This window comes from Oratosquilla oratoria, chromosome 19 (genome assembly GCF_046742065.1).
Source record: "Oratosquilla oratoria isolate Oo_2021 chromosome 19, ASM4674206v1, whole genome shotgun sequence".
NCBI classification, from domain to species: Eukaryota; Metazoa; Arthropoda; class Malacostraca; order Stomatopoda; family Squillidae; genus Oratosquilla; species Oratosquilla oratoria.
This window is the reverse complement of record NC_134795.1, coordinates 61,321,038-61,347,129: the sequence shown is the minus strand read 5'-3', so window position 1 is coordinate 61,347,129 and position 26,092 is coordinate 61,321,038. Positions and strand designations below refer to the sequence as shown.

At 44.1% G+C, this 26,092-nt stretch overlaps 1 protein-coding gene across 1 annotated transcript in view; it reads left to right on the top strand.

Annotated features, from left to right (window-relative positions):
• Positions 1-26,092, top strand: part of LOC143035947 (uncharacterized) — a 379,540-nt gene that overhangs the window by 280,705 nt on the left and 72,743 nt on the right. The window contains exon 2 of the mRNA XM_076203197.1: positions 1,848-4,918. Within this exon, the coding sequence (XP_076059312.1) occupies positions 1,877-4,918 (3,042 nt within the window). The 5' untranslated portion in view covers positions 1,848-1,876. The remainder of the gene's footprint in view (positions 1-1,847; positions 4,919-26,092) is intronic.

Sequence of the window (26,092 nt, the reverse complement as noted above, 5' to 3'; positions counted from 1 at the left end):
AAGCCAAACTAGATTCCACTTGACAATCCATACGACATCCGATGTAATTTCTATTACTGTGATAGATGATTCCTATTTCATGTTATTACGTATGTTATATATTACATTATGCCACATCATATTACATCATATTGTATGATCTGATATGTATTAACTCTTATACGTTGAATTATACATCATGATATATATTATACGTTTTTTATATATGTATCATGTATTATAATAATTTACCTTATATCAAATGAATTTTTAGAAAAGTATGATGCGAATAGCTCTCGTATAGTGATGCTATATTAAAAGCTATTGGATGTTAATCCCGGAGTTGAACCTCTTACCAACTTGCCCACAAAGAATAAAAAAGCTGACAAGCTCATACATAACTACGATCCGACCATCAATTCTACCCCAACCCCACGAGCGAACGCAGTGAAAGATATGAAGGATATTTTAGATAGTTCTCGGACATGAACACATCAAACGCGAACTAAGAAGTGCTACGACTGAGAATACGGCAGGATGGACGGTAAGCGGCGCGCAGGAGGACCGACGACGATGGGAGGACGAGGATGATTTCGGCTGCGGGTGGTCAGCAGGCGGGGCGAGCACCACCGGACTGAGCGAGTTTCAGACATCTACATGGTGTTAAGAGTTAGTAGCGCACGTACTTGGGGTCGCTTGACGCGGCCGGGAACCGCGGTTGGTAGACAAGTGGGCTAGGGTCCCCTGGTCGCCGGCCCAGTCCGACGTTGCCAAAAGTTTTTGTTGAACCTGAAGCCATAATTAGACGCTTCAACATTGCAGGCTGCACACTGCAGCAGTGGTCTGATATCAAACATATATACATACATGCATGCATGCTTACATACACACATACATACATATTCACATACATACAAACATAAATGCATACGAACATACATACGAGTTCTCTGAATGTTCTGAACGGCAGGTAACGAATGTCCGTATTCAGGAATATATCATATTCATACCTAAGAACGAGGGTTGGTTAGCTACTGATGAGTCGTTTCTCCATACAACATCTCGTAGTTGGGTTGCCCATCCCGATGTTTGGGCTTGGGTATATAGGGTCCGAGATGGAACCTGAATTCGTTTCAGTATCATGGTCTTCAGTCCTCACATTTCGCTTGTTCGTTGGTTGTCCAGGAAATGTAGGACTAATATGTGTTACATACAGTCATACAATCAAATATTTGTTGACTAAAAAATTAGCAAAACTTTTTTCATCTTTTTTTTCTTCTATTTTTCATATCACATTTAAATGGAGAATAGACAAATTGCAAGCTTATTATCTTCATATATTTAGTTGGGACTGACGACGGGTGCCTGGAAGCGGTGATCCTACGAGACTTGCTCTAGACTCGTGTACCTATCACGTGTCTTCAAAACCAGTCAACAGCCTCATCTTTATCTTTAGGGACATTCACCAGGTGCTGACGTTGTCTTTAGTCCTGGCCTAGGATTTTTTCCCCTCAGATTTGGTTATATATTCTCGACTTTTCCTCCCAAGATCTGACAACCAGCGACTCCCGTCCTATAATTACAAATCAGTGACGTATAGAAACGCCCCCACATTGATACATCATGTGTAACAATCTAACGTTTCTTCCTAAAGAGATCTACTGGAGGGTAGTGGACTGTTGTCATTTGCTGTAGGTATGAGAGTTTTCAGTCAGTGAAACTCGGGGTAATTACTATTCTTTTTAGTACAATAACAACCATCTTACAAGTCATACCCGAAGGATCAATGTGTATGGTGTGCTAGATGAAATAATCGTAAGCAAAATCTTAACCACCTGGTATTTACTTGGCATCTCTCCTCATTTCAGGTCTAGGATGCAGCCCGTATGATCTCGTCATGGACCAGCGCCAATCTACGTGCGTCGTTTTCATGACGGCCTTGATCGCCTCATGGGTCGTTCAAGGTCAGGACGTCGACGGGGGCAGCGCCTGCCCCCCATGGGAGCAGAACCCTAACTGCCCTTGCTACCACTTCGACGACGGCGTGTTCCTCGAATGTCCTAACGTGTCCCTGAAGGCCGTTGGGGATGTTCTTCGGCTCATTCAGCGGCCGATCAAGTCCTTCAGCATTTACGATCTTTCCAGTAACACCTCAGTCCTTCCAGCGCACATCTTCAACCAAAGCACCATTCATAGTCTTCAAATTTCCCATTCCAATATACAGCACGTAGCAGATAAGGGATTCTTTGGGCTGGAAAATTCTCTAGAGAGTCTGACCATTGTGCACAGCCAGCTCCAGTCTGTACCTCAGACAGCAATTCAACCTTTGACGAGATTAACGTCATTAGAGTTGGAGTCGAATAATATCACCGAGATCCAGAGCTATAGTTTCTTCAGGATGAACTTGGCAACGTTAAATCTGAAGAGCAACGGTATCCGGTTGATATCTGAATATGCTTTTGATGGACTTGAGGATACACTTATAGAACTCAACTTGATGAATAACCAACTCAAACAGCTTCCGTTGTCAGCACTCCGTCGCTTGAACAAGTTGAGGACCCTAAAAGTTACTTGGAACCACATCTCCGATGTCGTCAGTGATCATCACTCAGCACTCCTTTCCTTAGAAGTTCTCGACCTGAGCAGTAACAAATTTACCCAACTTGGCAGTTCAACTCTTTCAGCCATGCCGGCACTCGTATCCCTATCTATGTACCTGAACAATATTATGTCCGTAGACAAAGACACTTTCCAGACGAACAAAGACCTTCAGACGCTCTACCTCAGTCATAATGACATCATGAGCTTGGAGGCAGAGACTTTTTCGTATACTCCATCTATCCGGGTCATCGATCTGGGTTACAACCATCTCCATTCGATAGACAACGGTGTCTTTGCTAATCTTGTCGAACTACAAGAACTGTTCCTTGCCAACAACAACATTCTTAAGATCACCAACGACACCTTTGTCAATGCTACGAAGATCTCAGTCTTGTACCTCCAGAACAACGCGATTCACTCGATCGAGAGTGGAGCATTCTTGAACATGGATGTTCTCTTCAACCTGCAGCTGAGTTCAAACAATATCGCTGTTATTCATCCGCTGTTGTTCGAGAACACTCGAGCCCTGAGCTCACTAAGCCTGGACAACAACCGTATCGCAGCGTTAGAAGAAGGCACTTTCGAGAACCTTCCAGACCTCAGGGAACTTCGACTTCAGAAGAATGCTATTTCTCGGATTGAGAGAAATGTTTTTTCTCCTCTTGCTAAACTAGCTGAGCTGCATCTTCAAGACAACAGGATTGAGCATATTGCAAAAGAGGCCTTTTCCAGCTTAGAAGGGCTTCAGCACCTGAACCTAGATGGTAATAGACTCCTCGAGTTGCCGGATGCTTTAAGCAGGTATCCAGCAAGTTTAATAAGCTTACGGGCCTCCAAGAACCAATTAAAAACAATTAATGTAGACGCTTTTCGAGGGCAGAGCAAACTTGAGATTCTATGGTTGAACGATAATAACGTGTCTTTGATAACTCAAGAAATGTTTAGCGACTTAACTTCCTTAAGGCAACTTCACTTGGAGAGGAATCAAATTTTACGCATAGAAAATAAATCATTTTCAAACCTGAGGAAACTTCAATATCTTGGACTTTCCCATAATCATCAGCAACTTATGACTTCCTATCTCTTCGACAACATGGAAAACCTAGAAGAGCTCCTCTTAGATAATAACAGAATAATGGATATTGAACCACAAACCTTCTTGAAGCTCACAAACTTGCAGACCCTTGATCTGTCTTATAACCAAATATTTGCAATTCGAAGATTTATGTTTGAAGGTCCCATTCCTTTACGTAACCTAAATCTGGAAAGCTCGATGATCAGCGAGATCGAGAGAGATGCTTTTTACGATCTGAAGGAACTAGAGGAGTTAAATTTAAGGCACAATCTACTTCCAGATCTATCTAAAGACTATCTTAATATCCCAACACTAAGGAAACTAAAAATTGGTTTAAACGGGTTTGGTAAACTTCAAACAGATGCTCTTCGTGAGCTACGAGATCTCGAGTATTTGGATCTGGACGACTGTGAACTCAGGACGATCCCGCTGGAATTGTTCACCGAGAACTTGAGACTGCGTCACCTAAGTCTGGCCAAGAACAGGCTCTCATCTCTCCCGTCGCGCGTTTTTGATAAGGTCACAAATCTAAAAGAGTTGGATTTATCGATGAACAACTTGTCCCACGAAGCGCTCAGATCCATTGAGGGTCTCGAAGCACTCGAGATCTTACATATCTATGAGAATCCTATTGACAGAATGAACGCGGAGCTCACAAGGTTGAAGGATCTAAGGGAGCTTTATGCCTCGAATTTGAAACTAAAGAAGATTCGTCGGACGATGGTGCTGGGACTTAATCGCCTCTCTATACTTGATCTGTCGGGGAACAAGATCAACGATATCCCTCTAGGTACATTGGCGAACTCCACCTCTCTCACCGAACTCCAGCTCAGTTGCAACGCCATGATTCAGATCCCCGACTCTGTCTTCTTGGACGAGTTACCGTCTTTGAAGCTCCTGAATATATCTGGGAACCCTCTCAAACACCTAGTGAGTAACAACATGCTTATTGTGAGGAAACCTCTGGTGTCTCTGAGGGAACTAGTGGTCACTCACACCAATCTCAGTGTTGTCACCAGCCGGGATCTCAACCTCATCCCGAACCTTAAGATCCTCGACTTATCCTCCAACAAGATCACGAAGATCTCACCCAGCGCATTCCGAAACTTGACCTCACTGACCCATCTTGATCTCAGCTTTAATGGGTTGGTCATCTTCCCGCGTGAGAGACTCCGCGGTCTCACAGCGCTTACCCACCTTAATCTTACGAACAATAACCTCAAGAAGCTGGACCAGCTGCCCAACGACGCACAGGCTCTCCAGGTAAGACTTTCTTTCTTTTTTTGCTTATCGACTTGTCAAGCTTATTTCCGTAGCAAGTGCACTTTAAACCCACTATCGGGGAAATAATAGAAGTACAGGAAAACTGTATATTTCGACTACTATCTGTAGTCCTCTTCAGCAGAATGGTTACAAGATAGATTACAGCTGTAAATGAGGTAGTGAGGAGTACAGAAAAGGGGACGGGGAAAAATGAGGGGGACTCAGGTAACATGCTCTTGATGTGGTTGGGTCATGGACAGTTTATGGTATTTTGTCCGACCGCTCTTGACATTAATCTATTGACTGCTATCCTCATAGCAGATAGTCGAAATATACAGTTTTCCTCTACTTCTGATATTATTTCTCCGATAGTGGGTTTAAAGTGCACATTTACAAATGTGTTATAACATTACAATTTCCGTAGCAAGTGTTATTTTTGTCACTGATACCATTAGGCTATTCTATTGATATCTGTAACGACCTCCCTGCAACGAGGAGGTCATTACATACCTTGAATGACACCATTAGCAACAGGGGACAATTTCCCACCTTGGCTGCCAGCAAGCTATTCTCTCTATCTCCCTCGGTAGCGAGTGATGTACAAGTACAACCAACTCATACCTTGAATGACACCATTAGCAACAGGGGACAATTTCCCACCTTGGCTGCCAGCAAGCTATTCTCTCTATCTCCCTCGGTAGCAAGTGATGTACAAGTACAACCAACTCATCGCTTGGTATGTGTGTCCAGAAATCAAGATTGGTCTACCTACCACCTGCATTTTTTGCCGATCCAGTTGCTGAAGGCGAATAGAAGTCTTTGGGATACCAACTTTTTGTCCCAGTGTTTCCATCCATGCGAAACGAGACTCCGACTGATGACTGACAACACTGCCATCGCTCTCGACGGCAAAATCGACACATTGATCACTCACGGTCGGCATCAAAGGAAGTCAAACGTTCACATACAAGAATCTGTCATTCGATTTTTTTTTTTTTACATGGTAGGGGTTAGACCGTCCTGAAAACTGCAAATAAAATTTACAAAACACTATCGGATAAGGTCAAGTCAAGTCGGTTCACGTCAGGTCAGGATAAGTCGTATTTTTCAACCCTCCTAAGAAAAAAAAAAGTAATAATAATATTATTATTTTCATCCCTCCGTCCTTCTTTCAAAAACATTTATATGGAAGTAGAAGTTGAAATGAAATGAAATCTAACTGCTTGCTGACTGGCTTATGACAGATGGTATTTATCCCATGTAGTACAAATGTCTGTATTTTGGCTTTACACCCACTGGTTTGACGTGGTCAGTCAGTTTAGTTCGAACGCCTTCATTTCAAAATTCAAATTTCAATTTAATATATTCATCAGCCGTTAAATACTTTATTGCCCAGCTTTCGAGTCACTGCACAGGGAGACAAGGCCACAAGGATTTCATTAATCATGAACCAATACAAAGGTCTAGACATTTTGGGGTTTATGTGAAAAGAAAAGGTCTGTTAAGGCATGTAGTGAGGGCATTTAGGTCCTCGACAGTATAATGCACAACAGTGGTGGGTCATTCCAGGAAGCTTTTCAATGGATTGGTATGTTCCATGGTGCCAAGGGCTCGATCAACTGGAATATATATATAATGGTCGATGTTTATCCAGGAAGACCAAAGGTGCAAAATTTCGAATTGCTTGTACCTCCTGTTTGATTTTATTTTATTCTATTCTATTCGGATTCAATCATATATACAATGAAATACAATACATGTAAGACTCATATTATGCATAGTAAATACAATTGTATATCCGAGGATGGCACAAAATCAAAAGACTTATTTCCACTGTGGTGTCTCGGCAGCTTTGAAACCAAATGTCTTAAGAGAACATGGAGGTTTTCTTCCTGTCTGACTTCCTGTATCCTTTCCTGTCTCCATTCCTTCCTACCTTTCTGTTTGTCATTCTGCCTGTCTGTCCATCCGTCTGGCCGTCTGTCTGTCTGTCCATCCGTCTGTCTGTCTGTCTGCCCATCCGTCTGTCCATCTGTCTGTCTGTCTGTCTGTCTGTCCATCCGTCTGTCTGTCTGTCTGTCCATCCGTCTGTCTGTCTGTCTGCCCATCCGTCTGTCCGTCTGTCTGTCTGTCTGTCTGCCCATCCGTCTGTCCGTCTGTTTGTCTGTCTGTCTGCCCATCCGTCTGTCCGTCTGTCTGTCTCTCCATCCCTTCATATCTCCGTCTGTCTGTCTGCCTGTATACCTGTCTCTCTCCGTCTCTTCTAGTCTCACTGTCTCTATCTGTCCCTCCCTGTTTCCCGGTCTCTCTGTCTCTCCCTATTTCTGTCTCCTCCTAACGTTTTGCTTTTCCATTAAGATCTTTCCTTTCGTCGCCTTCGTATTCTTGAATTCTTTTTCTCCTTTTTTTTTCTCTTCTGGAACTTTTTCTCCTTCTGACTTGCCGTTGTTCTTTTCTTTTTCCATTTCATAATCAACTTAAGTGTCGAACTCCTTCTTCGTTCTTCTTCAATATTCTTTACTTTTTCTCTTTTTTGGTTCCTCCTTACGTCCATTTTTGTTTGAGAACACAGATCTTCTTGGTTTTTCTTCTAGTTCTTTACTATCCTTCAGTTTCTTGACTTTTTTTTTTATTTCGACTCGCTGTTGTTGCTCTTTTTTTTCTTTCTTTCTCGCTGATTCTATGCCTCACCGCTTCTTCTTCGTGTCTTCAATTTGTCTATTCGTTCGTCCATCTGAGCATCTGTCCATCCGTTCGTCAATCTTTTTGTCTGTTCTTATCTATGTCTGCCTCAGTCTCTGTTACTCCATGTCATACTATCTATCCGCCTCTCTGTTCATCTGTCTGTTTATCTCTGTCTATATCTTTATCTGTCTGTATCTGTTTGTATCTGTCTACCTATGTCTTTGTATTGATATGCATGTTTGTTTCTGCCGGTCTCTCTATGTCTCTGTCCCCCTCTATTTCCGTCTATTTATGACTGTCTCTGGCTGGCTGGCTAGTTCTATGTCTGTCTGTCTTTCTGTCTATATCCCTTTTCCCTATTAGGTTGCTACTGTGACTTTTTTTTTCTTTTTTTTTACACAAGTTTTTTCCTGAGTTTTTCTGTCTCCGCCTTTCCTTTTCTTTATGTTTCTCCTTTGTTTCCATGCCTTTATATGCCTCTCTTTCTCCTTTCCTCTCTACCTTTCTCTTCTTCTCTCTCTTTATTCTTTACCTTCCCTTTTCTACCTTTTTGTAACTAATCTTCCTATATTCTTCTTTCACTGTACTGACTTGCTTCTTTGTTCTTATCCTCTCTGTTACACCTTCCCTTTCCTTTTCCCCCCTTCTCTTTAACTCTAAACCATCAACGTCGAGGATCTCGAGGAGGCACACATACCTTTTTTTTCCATCCTCACTTTTTCCTTTCTTTCCCTTTTCCTCCTTTTCCATCCAATTTCTGTTTCCCTCCCTTTCCAATAACCGTTTCTTCCTTTTCCTTTCTCTACCCTTTCCTTTCCAAATGTCCCTTTCCTCTTCTTCCCTTTCCGTTCATTTCCCTTTACCTTTTTTTTTTTTTTTTTTTTTTTTAACCTTTCGTACACTTCGCTTTCCCACTACTTTCATCTCTTCTCTCCTTCTCTCTTCTCTTCTCTTCTCTTTACTTTTCCTCCTCCAGTCTGTGGACCGCCAGCTGGAATTCAGCTCTTCGTTGAATCCCATTAGTGCGGTTTGTCAGTGGTTAATTACTCGGAGAGCCTAGACGGTCGCATTTTTTTTAAAGAACATATTTTTTTCTTAGGAAAAAAAATCCTTTCGGAAACGCAGGGAAAGGTCTTTTCAAGTAACGTAGATTGGTATTTAGTGTCCACAGATTCTTTTTCTCCCATTTGAAGTGTCTTACCGTGCATCGTCAGACACTAATGTGAAGGTTTTGCTTTTAATGCGATTACCTCTTGTCAGCTGCCAGTACGACTGACAGTTTCCAGACTATCAGTATGTATATTCAGACCTCTTTCAAGAAACCCGCGTCCCCAAGTAACCCGGACACGATCACCAGTGTGACCCATGTTAATCTTTGCAGAACGACGAGTGGTCTGAATGAAGAGCCGTTTAAGACACTGTTTTGTGTCTTCCGTTGGGTGATTTCCTTCAAGTGTAAGGTGTTCCTCATAAACATTTGGTAAATTTCCTAGGTTGTCTCTGGGGATCTTTGAGGAAAAACAACACAAACTCAACCACAGTCTGTCTGTATGTTATATATATATATATATATATATATGTATATATACATATATATATATATATTTATACATATATATACATATATATATTGTTTTTATCATTTGAAAATTTTTGGAAATAGACTCATCCACTGGGATTCGAACCCTAGGCGGCTTACGTCTTATAAGGCAAAGACCTTAGATAGCATGGTCAGTAAGGTCTTTGTCTTATAAGACGTAAGCCGCCTAGGCAAGGGTTCGAATCCCAGTGGATGAGTCTATTTCCAGCATATATATGTATATATATATGATACATGTATATGTATATATATATATATATATATACACACACACACACACATTATATATATATGGCCCACCTAAGACACTAAAAATTTTCTTCCCTGACCTCGATCTGTCCATACTGTGGTGGCTATCAAACTTATAAAAATGAAAATTCGAAGCAGACGTGTACTATCAGATGTCCGTCCTCTTGGGAACTTCTACAGCTTTTGTCTTTTTTGAGACCTTTGAGGGCTCTTCCATTTTTTTTTTCTAAGTGTGACACACTATATATTGCAACACTTACTGTGAAAGATAAATTTAACGTGTGGTTTCCTACTGTTTGTTGGCAGTATGGCCGGTTTGGCTTTCCTCTTATATAAATAATGAAAATGAATAAAGAAATGAAAAAATAAAAAAGTAAAAATCAATCGATCAATCAAACAACCGATCAATATAATAAAAAGAAATGCATGAAATAAGACAAAATAAAAAGAAAAAGGATTACAAAGGCGGAGCATGTCGACAGGGATCTTTTGTCCATAACTAGGTCGGACGCGAATTTTTTTTTTTAATAATGATAAATGAATAAACAAATGAAAATATAATATAATAGAATGATTAAATAAATAAGCAGAATAAAGTAAAAATAAAACAAATAAACATACAAATACACAAACTAACAAATAACTAACACGAACAAACAAATACAACAAAACGAAACAAAATAGAATAAAAGTTGACTTTCGTTATCGCAATTTGATCTCGGGAAGCTGTCGTTTCATTGGATTTGTTTTGGCAAAATACAAAACAAATAAACAGAATAAAGTAAAATAAAGCAAATAAACAAACACACAAACACACAAACTAACACAACACGAAAAAAAACGAAAAAAAAAAATGAAATAAAAGTTGACTTTTGTTATCGCAATTTGATCTCAGGAAGCTGTCGTTTCACGGGATTTGCTTTTGCAAAATACCTTCCATTAAAGTCCAATGAACTCCGGCTGGTCTTTCACGCCCATTACGACGTCTTACCATAATGGCATCGTTAGCCTCGAGATCCGCCTATTGGCCACGAAAAATCCAACACATGCTTATCGCCTTCATGCCTTTGTTAATCTCTGGCCACTCGCGCTAACCTTTAATCAACCAAAAGGACCAATTTGGCAATTTCAACTGCTCTATTTTGGCCTCCAGCAAAGTATATATTATATGTATATATATATGTATATATATATATATACATATATATATATATATATATATATATATATATATATACATATATTGAGACTTTGGGACAATTATGAGAAAGGTGGAAGAGGGGGGAAACACGGATCTTGATCCGATTATCGAGTTTATTCCTGACCGGTTTCGCTTTAAAGTAGCTTCTTTACATTAACTTCAGAAGAAGCCTCTGTAAAGCGAAACCGGTCAGGAATAAACTCGATAATCGGATTAAGACCCGATACCTTTCTCATACATATATATCATATATATATATATGTATAATATATATATATATATGTATAATATATATATATATATATATATATATATATATATATATATATTACCCAGTTTAAGAGGAGCTTCTAAGCAGTTGAAGGAAGATCTAGATCAAACTAGATTGATTAATCTTGTAATGGTCTGGAGATTTTAATCAGACTAGAAGAACCACCTGGTAAATAGAATGTTGGCTTATTAGTATGGGGACGGGAAACTTTAAGTGTTTTTCATTGCCTCCTTGCTTCTTTAGTGTTAACTATAGAGGGTTGTCTCTACCACTAAATATGATTGCTAAGTGGTAGCTAGCCAGCATGATTATGTAAATGTCCTAAGTTGAAATATTTTTGATAATCTTGTCTTGATATAAGTTTTGCACACACTGGATAAAATTGTCAAATGAGAGGGAGAAGGAATGAGTGACTAAGAAAAATATCTTTAAAAAATTCTCAAAAAAGAAAATGAGAAAAAAAATAAAGAAGAAAAGAAGGAAGAAGAAGAAGAAAAAGAAGAAAAAGGATAGAAAACATTATCCCGAGCAAAACTTCCATGACCCAAATTAGAGATGGTTCAATTTCGCTTATGCCTGCATTATCCATAAGGCTTAGTTTTCCTTGTCATCTCTACGACTTTATGACCCTTGAGGCAGCGCCAGCATTTGGCGCTTGGGGTGGGAGTGGGTAGGAGTGGGATGGGGGGGGGGGTTGTAGGAAGCCACTGACAGCGGGCAGGAGGCAGGACCCGAGGCTTTTTTGCTTTACGAGTTCCGTAAGGCACAGAAAAGAAATTTATCTTGGCCAAAGAAATATGTCAAGGGAATAAAAATGTGCTTTGGACAAGAGAATTAGGGGTGACTTACTTGCTAACCATTATGTCGGGGGCTCCTGCAAGGGAAACAAATGAGTTGAATGAATGAATGAATGAATGTATAAGTGAATGAACGAGTGAATGAACGAGTGAATGAAGGAGTGAATGAACGAGTGAATGAGTGAATGAACGAGTGGATGAACGAATAAGAGAATGAATAAATGAATGAACGAATAAATGAACGAGTGAACAAGAAAACGAATGAATGAATTAATAAATAAATGAATAAGTGAATGAACGGGTGAATGAACGAGTAATTGAATAAATGAATGAATGAATGGATATAATAAACGAGTAATTGACTGACTGACTGACTGACTGAATGATTGGAACAAACTAATGAACAATGTGAATACGATCAAAATCAATACACACACAAATAAGCATACAAAGAAATTAATAAATGAGTAAGTAAATGAATAATTAATAATAATAACTGAATGAACATATAGATAAATAATTGAATAAACAGATAAATGTATAAATATACAAATAAACAAATAAAAACAAAACAATGAAAGATAAAATACAAATAATTTTTTTTAAGTAGAATGAAATAAAACAAGATAAAACAGAACAATACGAGATAAAATGAAATTGATTGAAAAAGGAGATTGATCGCCAGTTGATGATTCTTCATCCTTGGGAAGTGGGCGTGGTGGGCGGCTGGCTCAGCAAGCAACGCCAACGGTGGGCGGGAGGGAGGGTTGGGTGGGAGGGAATGAGGGAGGGAGGAAGGATGGGGAGGAGGACGGGAAGGAGGATGGGAGGGAGGGAGGATGGGAAGGGAGAGGGGGAGGATGGGAAGGGAGAGGGGGAGGATGGGAAGGGAGAGGGGGAGGATGGGAGGGGAGAGGGGGAGGATGGGAGGGGAGAGGGGGAGGGTGGGAGGGGAGAGGGGGAGGATGGGAGGGGAGAGGGGGAGGATGGGAGGGGAGAGTGGGAGGATGGGAGGGGGAGGGAGAGAGGATGGGTGGGTGAGGGAGGGAGGATGGGAGTGGGAGGGAGGATGGGAGGGGGAGGGAGGGAGGATGGGAGGGGGAGGGAGGGAGGATGGGAGCGGGAGGGAGGGAGGATGGGAGGGGGAGGGAGGGAGGATGGGAGCGAGGGAGGGTGGGAGGGAGGGTGGGAGCGAGGGAGGGTGTGTGTGTGTGGGAGGGGGAGCGAGGGAGGGTGTGTGTGTGGGAGGGGGAGCGAGGGAGGGTGGGTGTGTGGGGAGGGGGAGCGAGGGAGGGTGGGTGTGTGGGAGGGGGAGCGAGGGAGGGTGGGTGTGTGGGAGGGTGAGCGAGGGAGGGTGGGTGTGTGGGAGGGGGAGCGAGGGAGGGTGGGTGTGTGGGAGGGGGAGCGAGGGAGGGTGGGAGGGGAAGCGAAGGAGGGTGGGAGGGGGAGCAAGGGAGGGTGGGAGGGGGAGCAAGGGAGGGTGGGAGGGGGAGCAAGGGAGGGTGGGAGGGGGAGCAAGGGAGGGTGGGAGGGGGAGCAAGGGAGGGTAGGAGGGGGAGCGAGGGAGGGAGAGTGGGAGGGTGGGAGCTTCACTCTCTGGGTAATAGGAACTTGCTCTAAAGCCACGACAAAGTTGAGGCGAGGGAAAGAGGGAGGGGAGTGGAGAAGGGGAAAGTAGAGGAGGAGGGGAGAGTGTGTGGGGAGAGTGTGTGTGGGGAGTGTGTGGGGAGAGTGTGGGGGGGAGAGTGTGGGGGGGAGAGTGTGGGGGAGAGTGTGTGGGGTAGTGTTGGGGGAGAGTGTGGGGGGGAGAGTGTGGGGGAGAGTGTGTGGGGGAGTGTGGGGGAGAGAATGTGGGGGAGTGTGGGGGAGAGGGTGTGGGGGAGAGGGTGTGGGGGAGAGGGTGTGGGGGAGAGGAGGGGGAGAGGAGGGAGAGAGGGGTAGAGGAGGGGAAGAGGAGGGAGAGAGGAGGGGAGAGGAGGGGGAGAGGAGGGGAAGAGGAGGGGGAGAGGAGGGGGAGAGGAGGGGAAGAGGAGGGGGAAAGGAGGGGGAAAGGAAGAGAGAGGGGGGAAGAAGGGAGGGAGAGAGGAGAATAGAGGAAGGGGAGAGGAGGGAGAGAGGAGGGGAGAGGAGGGAGAGAGGAGGGGAGAGGAGGGGGAGAGGAGGGGGAGAGGAGGGGAGAGGAGGGGGAGAAGAGAGGAAGAGGAGGGGAAAGGAGGGGGAAAGGAAGGGAGATGGGGGAAGAAGGGAGGGAGAGAGGAGAGTAGAGGAAGGGGAGAGGAGGGGAGAGGAGGGGAGAGGAGCGGAAGAGGAGGGATGAGAGGAAACAGTTCCACGCTCCCGTGAGCACAGTACACATGTAATAATGCAACAAAGCTTCTGCTATTCAGCCATCCTCGCCTCGCTTCTCTTCGCCTCGCATCCCTCCGCCTGCTCCGCCTCGCATCTCTTCGCCTCGCGTCTCTCTTCGCCTCGCGTCTCTCTTCGCCTCGCGTCTCTCTTCGCCTCGCGTCTCTTCGCCTCGCGTCTCTTCGCCTCGCATCTCTTCGCCTCGCGTCTCTCTTCGCCTCGCGTCTCTCTTCGCCTCGCGTCTCTCTTCGCCTCGCGTCTCTTCGCCTCGCGTCTCTTCGCCTCGCGTCTCTTCGCCTCGCACCTCTTCGCCTTACATATTTGTGGCTATGCTTATTCTTCAGAGGTGTAATATAACATCGTTTATGAAGCGAGCCTATAAAGCGTACTTGTGACTTGCTCTTGGTGACCAAGACAAGAAATGGGCCCCACGTTCTGTGCGTCATAACTACGCATAAATGCTGCATGACTGGACGGAAGGGAAACGTAAGGAATTACGTTAAGGAATTCCCATGACCTCACAGGAGACCGAAGGACCACACAACTGATTGTTATTTTCATCTGATCAGTACGAAAGACTCTGGCGCAAAAAAAAAGAAGAAAAAAAAAATCGTATCCGAAAAGGCTTTTGGAAAAAAAAAAAAAAAATGAAATCACTTTTTCGTATACCATCAGCAATTCGACCTACTCTGCACTCTGATGAGCTACCAATTCCAGTTTTTAATGGGTTGTCTCCATCTGAAGAAGAGGGTAGCGACGAAATGAGTGAGACTGACGATATAACTCAAGAAATACTGGCAGATCCATCAACTTAGCAATTGAGCCAGCCAGAGCTGAATGACTTTGTGCGTGATTTGGGTCTCTCTCTCTCTCTTTCTCAAAAATAGATAAATAAATAAATGAATAAACAAATCAATACATTTAAGATAGATAATACTAATGGTTGATATCAATGCAAAATTTTTGTTGAGCTATGTAATCAATCAAGCACACACACACACTCACACACTCACTCACTCACTCACTCACTCACTCACACACACACACACACTCACTCACTCACTCACTCACTCACTCACTCACTCACTCACTCTCTCTCTCTCTCTCTCTCTCTCTCTCTCTCTCTCTCGGTGGCGCAGTTAGTAGAGTTCAGGGCTGCCACTACAGCGGTCAGGGTTTGAATCCCGCCCAGGGCTGAAAATTTTTCAGTATCACTGCGCTGTGAGTCGATACTTCAACACTCGTGGACGGGGAGTTGGGTGTGTGTGTGTGTGCGTCTAAGTTCACAGCATTACCCATAGATCAGTTATATACGAGCTCTGAGCTCTCTTCCGAGAGGGAAACAACTGTCGATCACGAGTCCGACACGTGATCCAAGACCATGGTGGTAAATCCCACACATTGGTGCTTAGGAAACACGTTGATCGTACGTCACCTCCAGGCGACGTGGTGTCAAACACCAGAATGATGAAACTAAGTTAAACACGTGGCATATCTTACATCGGACCCTACAGTAACATAGTTTAACTTTGAAGCGGTTTAAGGAAGTTCTCGAATAAGCGTGTACTTGTGTTCTCCCTGGTCTTGGATCACGTGTTGGTCTCTTGACAAATAGGTATCGTGTGTGTGTGTGTGTGTGTGTGTGTGTGTGTGTGTGTGTGTGTGTGTGTGTGTGTGTGTGTGTGTGTGTGTGTGTGTGTGTTGTGTGTGTGTGTGTGTGTGTGTGTGTGTGTGTGTGTGTGTGTGTGTGTGTGTGTGTGTGTGTGTGTGTGTGTGTGTGTGTGTGTGTGTGTGTGTGTGTGTGTGTGTGTGTGTGTGTGTGTGTGTGTGTGTGTGTGTGTGTGTGTGTGTGTGTGTGTGTGTGTGTGTGTTTACCTAGTTGTATTATACGGGAAAGGGAGCTATGCTCGTTGTGACCCGTCTTTGTATCTTGCAACATCTAGTTTGTTCGTGTGTGTATTCACCTTGGTCTTTGGATCACGTGTTGGACTCGTGATCGACAGCTATTTCCCTCCCGGAAGAGAGCTCAGAGCTCGTATGACCGATCTATGGGTAATGCTATGACCTTTCACACACACACAAACACCCAACTCCCCGCCCACGAGAGTCAGAGTAACGACCCGATGCACAGCGATACCGAAATAATTTCGGCCCTGTGCAGGATTCGAACTGGGTACTGTGAGCACCATCGTACTTCCCAGTCCAGCGCTCTACCAACTTCGCTACCGAGTGCGTGTGTGTGTGTGTGTATCTGTGTGTGTGTGTGTGTATCTGTGTGTGTGTGTGTGTGTGTGTGTGTGTGTGTGTGTGTGTGTGTGTGTGTGAGAGAGAGAGAGAGAGAGAGAGAGAGAGAGAGAGAGAGAGAGAGAGAGAGAGAGAGAGAGAGAGAGGAGAGAGAGAAAGAGAAAATTATATAATTACCCAATGATCAGGCCGTATATGAGTTATCAATGGAACTTAGATGTACTCCACAACTCATTCAACACGCGATAAAAAAAAGAAATAATTTCTCTTCAAAGGGCTATTAGAAACTCTAAAGCCATTCATTATTTGTATTAACATTTATGTTGCTGTGAAAGAATTTTAAGCATGATATAATTTCCATTTCCATAAACCTACATTGGTAAGAGGTAATCCGCATTAATATTTTTCTAACCTTTACACGAGTCTGAAAAAAAAGGAAAAGTTATATATCCGCTTAGAACCTTTAGATCATTGTATTTGTTCATTATATTTTTTCCCCAGTGTGGTGAAATAAAATTCCCTGTCATGTAATTACAAATGCAATCCCGTTGGTACCACTTAAAAGTTACCCACTGCTATTATACAAGGAACACTGAGGACGAAATATACACGATCGCTTCGAAAAACTTTATAATCATCTAGTTTTGGTGTGTACAGACAGACAGACAGACAGACACACACACATACACACACACACACACACACACACACACACACACACACACACACACACACACACACACGTATATACCAAAAAGGTCTTTTCCCTCTATAAGGGGTGTAGTCGAATCAAAGCACATACCCACCTTTCACCCATCCCACATTTATCCTAAAAATTAGTTCAATGTTCATCTCGTTTTAGCTCCCTGTATTATGGGCCATCACTGCTCCACGCAACAATGTTCGGATGACAAGAATACACGTGCCTCAATGTTTAAGTATGTTGGGACACTTGTGATTTCTCTCGACAACTCGACAACCGATTCCGTGAAAGCGGGTGGTCTGGACCACTCTACTCACGCTCACGCTCCACTCACGCTCCGATCTCTCCCGTTGCAAGAACCCTCCCGAGGACTTAATCACGATGTCCTCTGTACTCTTTTACCACTCCAACTTCCTCTTTCGTAAGACCAAATTATCCTTTTTCGTTCTGAATTTGTCTTGTTCAAGTAACCATAACAGCCGCGAGCTGGCGAGCCTAATGAACCTCATCTCCGACATTTAGGATAATCTTTTGTTTTGCTTTTGATGTCGACCGCCCTCGGGTCATAAAACGATTTCCTTTAATCGTGTTGCCAATATCCAAGTAATGACACTTTTAACACGTTATTGGCGTCCATATTGAACTGCCCTATGACGTGTTAATACGTCAATCGCCGCATTAACACGTCATTCTGTATTCAGTCGAGTCGGGTTATACATAATGCATGTTCCATACAAAGGTGACCCACGCTAATACTGAACAAGGACGGACGTCCCTTTGCTGAATAAAATCGACAGGCAGTAGTCGTAGTGATTACTTGTAATAACACAAGGGCCCTTGAACCAGGGGGAGGAAAAGGAGGGGGTTCCACTATTATTATTATTATTATTATTATTATTTTTTTTTTTTAAGGAGGGGATAGACATTGAGACCACAGATTTTCGGACTCAACTTATTGAATACCGAGCTATTTGCAAACTACAGTCCTACAGATTTTACAATCTACATAACTTCAAGAAATAACTCTTTTATGTGCCATGGATTAAGTTAACAACAGAATAAACATTTTGCATTTTGAAAAATGTAAATTGTAGTGGAGGATAGCCACTGTTCATTAATATGTTAAATCACCGCATTGGCGTTTCGTTTTGTATGCATATAGGTCATTTGACGCTGCGAAATAGTACTTTACATATTCTATTCTAATTAACAATAGACAATTCTTTCAATTTATAGAACATTAACCCTTTCTGAATGACGTTCTTGTAGTGACAAAAGAGCTTAACTTTTGAAAGGAGGAAAAGGAGATTAAACGCAATACATATATACATACATATATCAAAAGGTCCTTTTCTCTTTTATAAGGTGGCCAGGCATACATCCATCCTTCACCTATCCCACCCCATTTATTTTCCTTTATCTTACTTCAGATATCAAGCTGATAAGAACAGACATTACACTTAAATTAGCTGGCTGAACGGGTTAAGGCGTCGTTACTTGCGGCGAAGGCCGAGGGGATGGCGGTTCGAATCCTGCCACAGGCGAAGTTGAAGCAAGGGCATGGTTAATTAAATTCCACGCTACAAAGCCCTCTGTGAGGGGCACCATCCTAGCCTCCCGATAAGGGGGGAGTTTGTGACATTAAACCATATCATCATATCATCTTAGTTCAGCGTTTCCTAACCTTTTCCGACCCTACTACCCCCTGTAGTCTGGTCTAAGCAGTCTAGCACCCTCTAATATCTTATTACTAGAAGGATAAAGGAAAGTGTATGTATACATCGCTTCCTAGCGCGCCCTAGAATTCATTTCCGTATCAGTTGGGGATTCTAGATCCCCAGGATGGGGAAAAACTGTCTTAAGCTGCCCATACACGATCAATTATATTGCGCACTTTCATTGTCAATACTCTGAATTGACAATTAAATTGACCGTGTATGGGCGATATATCGTGTATGGGCGATATATCGCCTGGGTCAGAAGCAATGCAGCAAGACATAATTTTACACAGCAGAACATCACAGCCGAGACCGGTTTACCCCCACATCTTCATTAATTGGCGACCTTCCCAATATATACTTAATGTAGATGTCTTTCCTATGGTGAATGTAGAAATGGAGTGGGGTTGCCAAATCATAGATTTTTCAATATAGTCTAGGAGGAATGAGGTTAGCACCTGTCGAGACGATCTGATACCGACCTCGACCTGACCTGCCCTGACCTGACCTGACCTGACCTGACCTGAATTGATCCGACCCTATCTAAAAGCTGGGATAGAACAGGTTGCTCGATGAGGAAACTACGCTATTCGAATGCTAATTACCACTCGAAATTGGCCTCTTCCACAAACGGGAAGGTTCGATTCCATGCTGGATTGGCTCTTGCAATGCGATTACCAGCGGCGACTGGGGAAAACAAGAAGACAACGCCTTCCTGCCCTCGACTGAATAAAATTGTCTGGCGTCAGTGAAAATAGACGCAATTATGATACAAAGAGAGTCTAAGTTTATGACGAGTTTTATCCTCTTAATCTCGAGGATAAATATATTTTTACAACACACATATCTACACACAATTTCACATACACACACACGCACGCACACACACACCTACACACATACATCTACACATACACACATACACACACACGCACACGCACACTTACACACGCGCACACACACACACACACACTTACACACACACACACACACACACACACACACAAAGACGCCTTTAAACACACACACACGCGCGTGCGCACGCAATTGCACTCGCGCTAACACACACAAACATTTACAAAAGTTTGCTCACAAACAAATGCACACACACACACACACACACACACACACACACACACACACACACACACACACACACACAAACAAATGGTACCATAAACACAAAAAGTTATCTAATGTTATATATCAAAGGTTGTGTTGTATGTACACATGGCTCACGCCAAAGTTCGCACATCTTTAATAGTATTACGTTACACATTCTGCCCAACGAGGGCTTTCCTAACCTTTTTATGACCCTGCTTCACCCATACATACACACACACGCACACACACATATATATATATACATTGTACATATACATATGTATATATGTAGGAGAAATCACAGACTCGTAATTTCAAGTATGTGGGAAACCAGAAATAAAAATTATAATACGTAGCCCGAGCACTTTCGTCTATTCAGACGTCTTCAGGATGGCACCCTGACACACTGAAGATGTCTGAATAAACGAAATCGCTCGTTTCATAGTTTTTTTTTATTTGTGGTTCTCCGCATGCATACACACGCACCCATTTATATATTATATATATATATGTATATATATATATATATATATATATATATATATATATATATACACACACACACTGTATGATCTGCAAACAGAACAATGGGGGAATATAATAATTCAACTAAGGCAATAACCATTTTGGTATTGTGACTTACATTTATGAAAACAAATTCCTCGACTTTGTTGCCCTATACCATTGCTTCGAGTTGCAGAAAATATATCAAAGAGAGCAACTCACAAACAAACCTTGACACAAATGTAAACAAACCAGTTTGTTGTTTCATTCCCGATTGAAATAAACTTATTGTTAAAAACAACGATTTTTCAAAGAACTTAGTTTCTAAACTTCATTTATTGTCTTCTGGTTAATCTGGATGATTTTATTTAACCCATGGAAGGTTACTGGTTAATTTGGAGTATTTAATAAAGTTTCTGAAACGACATTGCAATAAAAAGGACAAGAAAATCTCCCTTAAGTTGACAATACAAAAACATTGTAAAATTGGCATAGGCGTCTATATTCCACACACACTACTTACCCACCCCGCATAACCTATACAACAGGCTAACTACTGAATGTATGATACAACAACCTAGAACTAGAACAACTGGTTTATGGAACGTCACTGTAATAAAAGGACAAGAAAATCTCCTTCAAATTGACAATACAAAAACATCGTAAATTTAGCATAGGAGTCTATAATCAATACACACTACTTCCCACCTAGCATAACCTATACAACAGGCTAACTACTGAATGTATAATACAACCTAAAATTACAACAAAGACAAGAAAATCTTTAAGTTGACAATGCAAAACCATCGTAAAATTGGCATAGGCGTCTATATACCACACACACTACTTACCCACCCAACATAACCTATACAACAGGCTAACTACTGAATGTATGTTACAACAACCTAAAACTACAACAAGGACAAGAAAGTGTTCCTCAAATTGACAATGCAAAAACATTGTAAAATTGGAATAGGCGTCTATATTCCACACACACTACTTACCCATCCAGCATAATCTATACAACAGGCTAACTACTGAATGTATATTACAACAACCTAAAACTACAACAAGGACAAGAAAATCTCCTTCAGATTGACAATGAAAAACCACTGTAAAATTGGCATAGGCGTCTATACACACTACTTACCCACCCAGCATAACTACTGAATGTATAATACAACAACCTAAAACTACAACAAGGACAAGAAAATCTCATTCAAGTTGACAGTGCAAAACCATTGTAAAATTTGCATAGGCGTCTATATACCACACACACTACTTCCCACCCAACATAACCTATACAACTGGCTAACTAATGAATGTATAATACAACAACCTAAAACTACAACAAGGACAAGAAAATCTCCTTCAAGTTGACAATGCAAAACCATTGTAAAATTGGCATAGGCGTCTATATACCACACACACTACTTCCCACCCAGCATAACCTATACAACGTACGTTACAACTGTGGGTTATTGATATCCCCGTCTGGCGACATGTGGCAACTCGCATGCCCGGGGTAGGCATGCATAGGTGCTTAGCAACAGTGCTTGAGTGAGAGACTAGAGGGGACGCGGAGTCACGCATGGGCGCTAGCTTTGACTCTGTTATTATATTGTATCTTCTTGTAACTGTGTTAGTGTTTAAGGCTGAATGTACTTAAGAACCTACAGTGTGTATTATTAGCCCTCGACCAACACACACATGGCGCAGTGAGATATACAACATTGACAGCGCATACAGGGCAGTGCAACGCAATGAACTCAGCCTATACATGCATTATTCTGGTGTACCGTGTCCTGCATTATTTTGGTGTACTGTGACCCACATATCGTAATTGTGTGCGACAAGGGCTCACGAACGTGTGCAGTCCCAGTGACAGAGTTACACGCTCGCACGTACAACATAAGTGTTTTAAACGAAAAACCGGCATATGCAAGTGTTCGTTAGTGACTGGCAGTGCTCCGACGCCATATTGCGCTCATCTACTTCATGCATTCTGCGTATATGCTTGGAGCCTTCTCGTATAGTGTCTAGTGCTTACACGTGTGGTTTATAGTGCCTCCCCGTATAGTGTCGCAGTGCATTGTGAGTGGTATTTGTAAAAATCTTGCTGCCTCTTTGTCGGAGAGACGCTTGTATTTGAACATTGGCAGGACGTGTGCGCGATACTTCCCCTCGCTTACACGCCCGCAGGCCTACTGGGCCCCAGGTACCCGCCAGCTTACGTACTCACCCGCTCATTACGGGTACTCATCCGCGCATTACGGGCCCACACTATTAGCTTTATTCTAGCGAAATGCCTAATACTCGTTCAGGAGCAATCGAGCGAGAGGAGGAAGAGATGCAGTCAGATCTTTCCGATGAGCAACAGGCCGCATCCTTCCCACCGACCACACCGACAGACATGCTTTCCCTCGTGAAATGGATTGAAGAGACGAGGTTAGCAGAAGACGAACGCAGACGACGAGAAGACCAGGCTAGATTTGACGCCCTGCTCAAATTAATAAACCCGCAACGGCAACCCGCTCACTCTCCCCCAGAGCACCTTGCGGCCTCCGATGACAGCCGTCATCGTCAGCCCCCGCTTCCTCCACCCACTCAAAAGGCCACTGCTCAGACGCCACCTCCACTTAAACCAGATGCCACCTACCAATTGTTCCGCGAATGGAAGCGACGTTGGCAAGATTACGCTACCATGGTCGACCTGTATAGCTTACCCCATGAGAAGCAGCTCATACAATTACGTATGTGTCTCACCCTTGAAACACAACGTGTCCTAGAGCATACCCTGCAAATACCTCCCTCTACAGACAAGACCGTCGATGAGGTGGTCGCTGCTCTGGAAGTACACATCAAGGGCTTGCGGAACGAGGCAATACGCAGGAGGGGATTGCTTAGCTGCAGGCAGATGGAAGGCGAAACATTTGCAGATTTCTACGTAAGGTTGCGTCGCAGTGCCGAGGAGATCGACATATGCCCTGGTAAATCGCCAATTTGCGAAGAGACTCAGTTGAAGTCGGTGATTATTATGGGCGTTCGGGATGATGAGTTGATTCAGCGACTCATATCCTTGGACGACAAGTGCTCACTGCAGGACATGGTCAATACATGCCGCTCCTATGAAGCAGCCAGGTGTGCTACGTCTGATATTCGTGCCCAACCTGCACAAGTAAGAGCATTGACCCACCACCAAAGAAGGAAGAAGCAGAAAAGTTTCCTCAGGCAAACCCCTAAGCAACCGATATCGAAGGCAACGGACCCATGCCAGTGCTGTGCTAGGCACCATGAGCCAGGAGCATGCCCTGCGGCTCAGGCTACCTGCCGCAACTGTGGTCGGCAGGGACACTTTCCTTCCACGATCAAATGTCCCGCTAGCAAGACCCAGTGCCGCCTCTGTTCCCGTATCGGTCACTTCGACACTTATTGCAAGCAGGAGACTCGTCAGAAACACAAGCGAGGTGTTTCAGTCTCTGGCGGTGGACATGTTTCGGAACACCCGCCAACCCCACAGCCGTCCTGCCGTCGAGTGATGTCTCCTAGCCCCAGCCCTGCGGTGCCTCAACACGTCAGCGTCCTTATCACACACGGTGGTAAATCGTCATACTTGCAGATGATCCCAGACACCGGTGCGGATATCACTGTGATAGGACCACAGCACTTGAGAAACCTTTCCATTTCAACAAGGACACTACACGCTTCCCCGCAGACCACCACACTCACAGCCGACGGATCTGAAATGACTCCTGCCCTTGGCACGCTCTCGGCTACCCTTACTTTAGGTAAGCGGTCGTGCTCTGCTCAGATCCGAGTACACAAGGACATCCAGACCCCACTCCTCTCCTTCAGCCACTGCAAGGCATTGGCCATCATTCCCAAGGAATTCCCTAAGCCAATATTGGAGGTGAAGCACGTTAAGAAGTGTGTGGAACTCCCATTCTCTGCCTCCACACCACCCTCAGACGTGAAGGAGTACTTCTTAAAGGAGTTTAAGGACGTTCTGGTGGCTAAAGCAGCTCTTCAGTCCACACCACTTAAGCCCATGGTGGGATCACCAATGCGAATCCACCTGAAGGATAATGCTGTGCCTTTTGCAATCCATACACCCCGGCAAATTCCCCTGGCTTTCAAAGACCACGTCAAGGACGAGCTCGAGTCCATGGTCTCTCAAGGGATTATTCGACCGGCTGGCGACGAACCTTCAGAATGGTGCCACCCACTTGTCGCCGTAGCTAAACCAAATGGAGGTGTGAGGATCACGACGGATCTGTCCAAACTTAACGCCCAGGTGGCTCGCCCACCCCATCCGTCGCCCACACCCTTTGATGCTGTACGTAGCGTACCGACCTCAGCTCGTTACTTCACGACCATGGACGCTCTCTGCGGCTACTGGCAGATCGAACTCGCCGAAGAGGACAGACACCTTACCACCTTTATAACTCCACATGGTAGATTCCAATATTGCAGAGGACCAATGGGATTTGCAGCAACAGGCGATGCCTACTGCCTACGAGGTGACATTGCACTGCAAGGTGTCAAGAATTGCGTCAAAGTGGTGGACGACATCCTCCTTTACGATGCCGACTACACCACTCACCTTACCCGCATCCACCAAGTCCTCACCAGATGTCGTGAATTTGGCATCACCATTAATAAGGACAAATTTAAGGTCGCCGCGCCTAAGGTGGATTTCTGCGGATTCACATTGTCAGTGGCAGGTATCGCTGCTGACCAAGACAAAGTGATTGCTATCAGGGACTTTCCAACTCCTGCAAATTTAACAGACCTTAGGTCCTTTATGGGTCTCGTTAACCAGTTGGCTGAATTCACCCCGGAGATATCCGCAGCTGCCCAACCTCTCCGGCCCCTGATGAGCCCTAAGAGACAATTTCTCTGGACACCGGATCATGACGAGGCATTCCGACGGGTGAAAGCCGCCCTCATCGACCCCCCAATTCTCGCCTCATTCGATCCAACCCTGCCAACTATCCTCCAGACGGATGCATCTCGGCTTAACGGCATTGGTTTTGCATTACTACAGGACCACGGCAGCGGACGCCTACGCCTAATCCAATGCGGTTCCCGTTTCTTGACGGAGGCGGAGACTAGATATGCCACCATCGAGTTAGAATTACTCGCCGCCGTCTGGGCGATGTTCAAATGCAAATATTACTTGATGGGACTTCAGAATTTTACGTTGATGACCGACCATCGCCCCCTGGTTCCCATCCTGAACAGCTACACTTTGGACGCAGTGGAGAACCCACGTCTCCAGCGCCTGAAGGAGAAGGTGTCCCCATACATCTTCACAGCGGTATGGCGTGCCGGAAAGGATCTTCGCATCCCGGACGCCCTATCCCGTGCCCCAGTGAGCTACCCAGCGCCGGAAGACCACACACTCTGCACCGACTCCATTGCATCTCTACATACGATAGCCACGGTGAGAGCTGTGACAGAGTCCCACGTAGATGAAGATAGGACTCTGGAGGAGTTACGTGACTCAGCTAGGACTGACCCAGACTACGTCCAATTGCATCGCTGTGTGACGTCCGGATTCCCCTCGGACCGCTATGCCCTTCCTAGGCCCTTGCTCCCATACTGGAAAATTCGGGATAACCTCCATGCCGATGGTGACCTCGTCCTCTACGGCATGAGAATTGTGGTTCCTAACGCCCTTCGCCGCCGCATCCTGGCCCGTCTTCATGATAGCCACAGGGGCGTGGAGGCGACAAAACGCCGGGCAGGT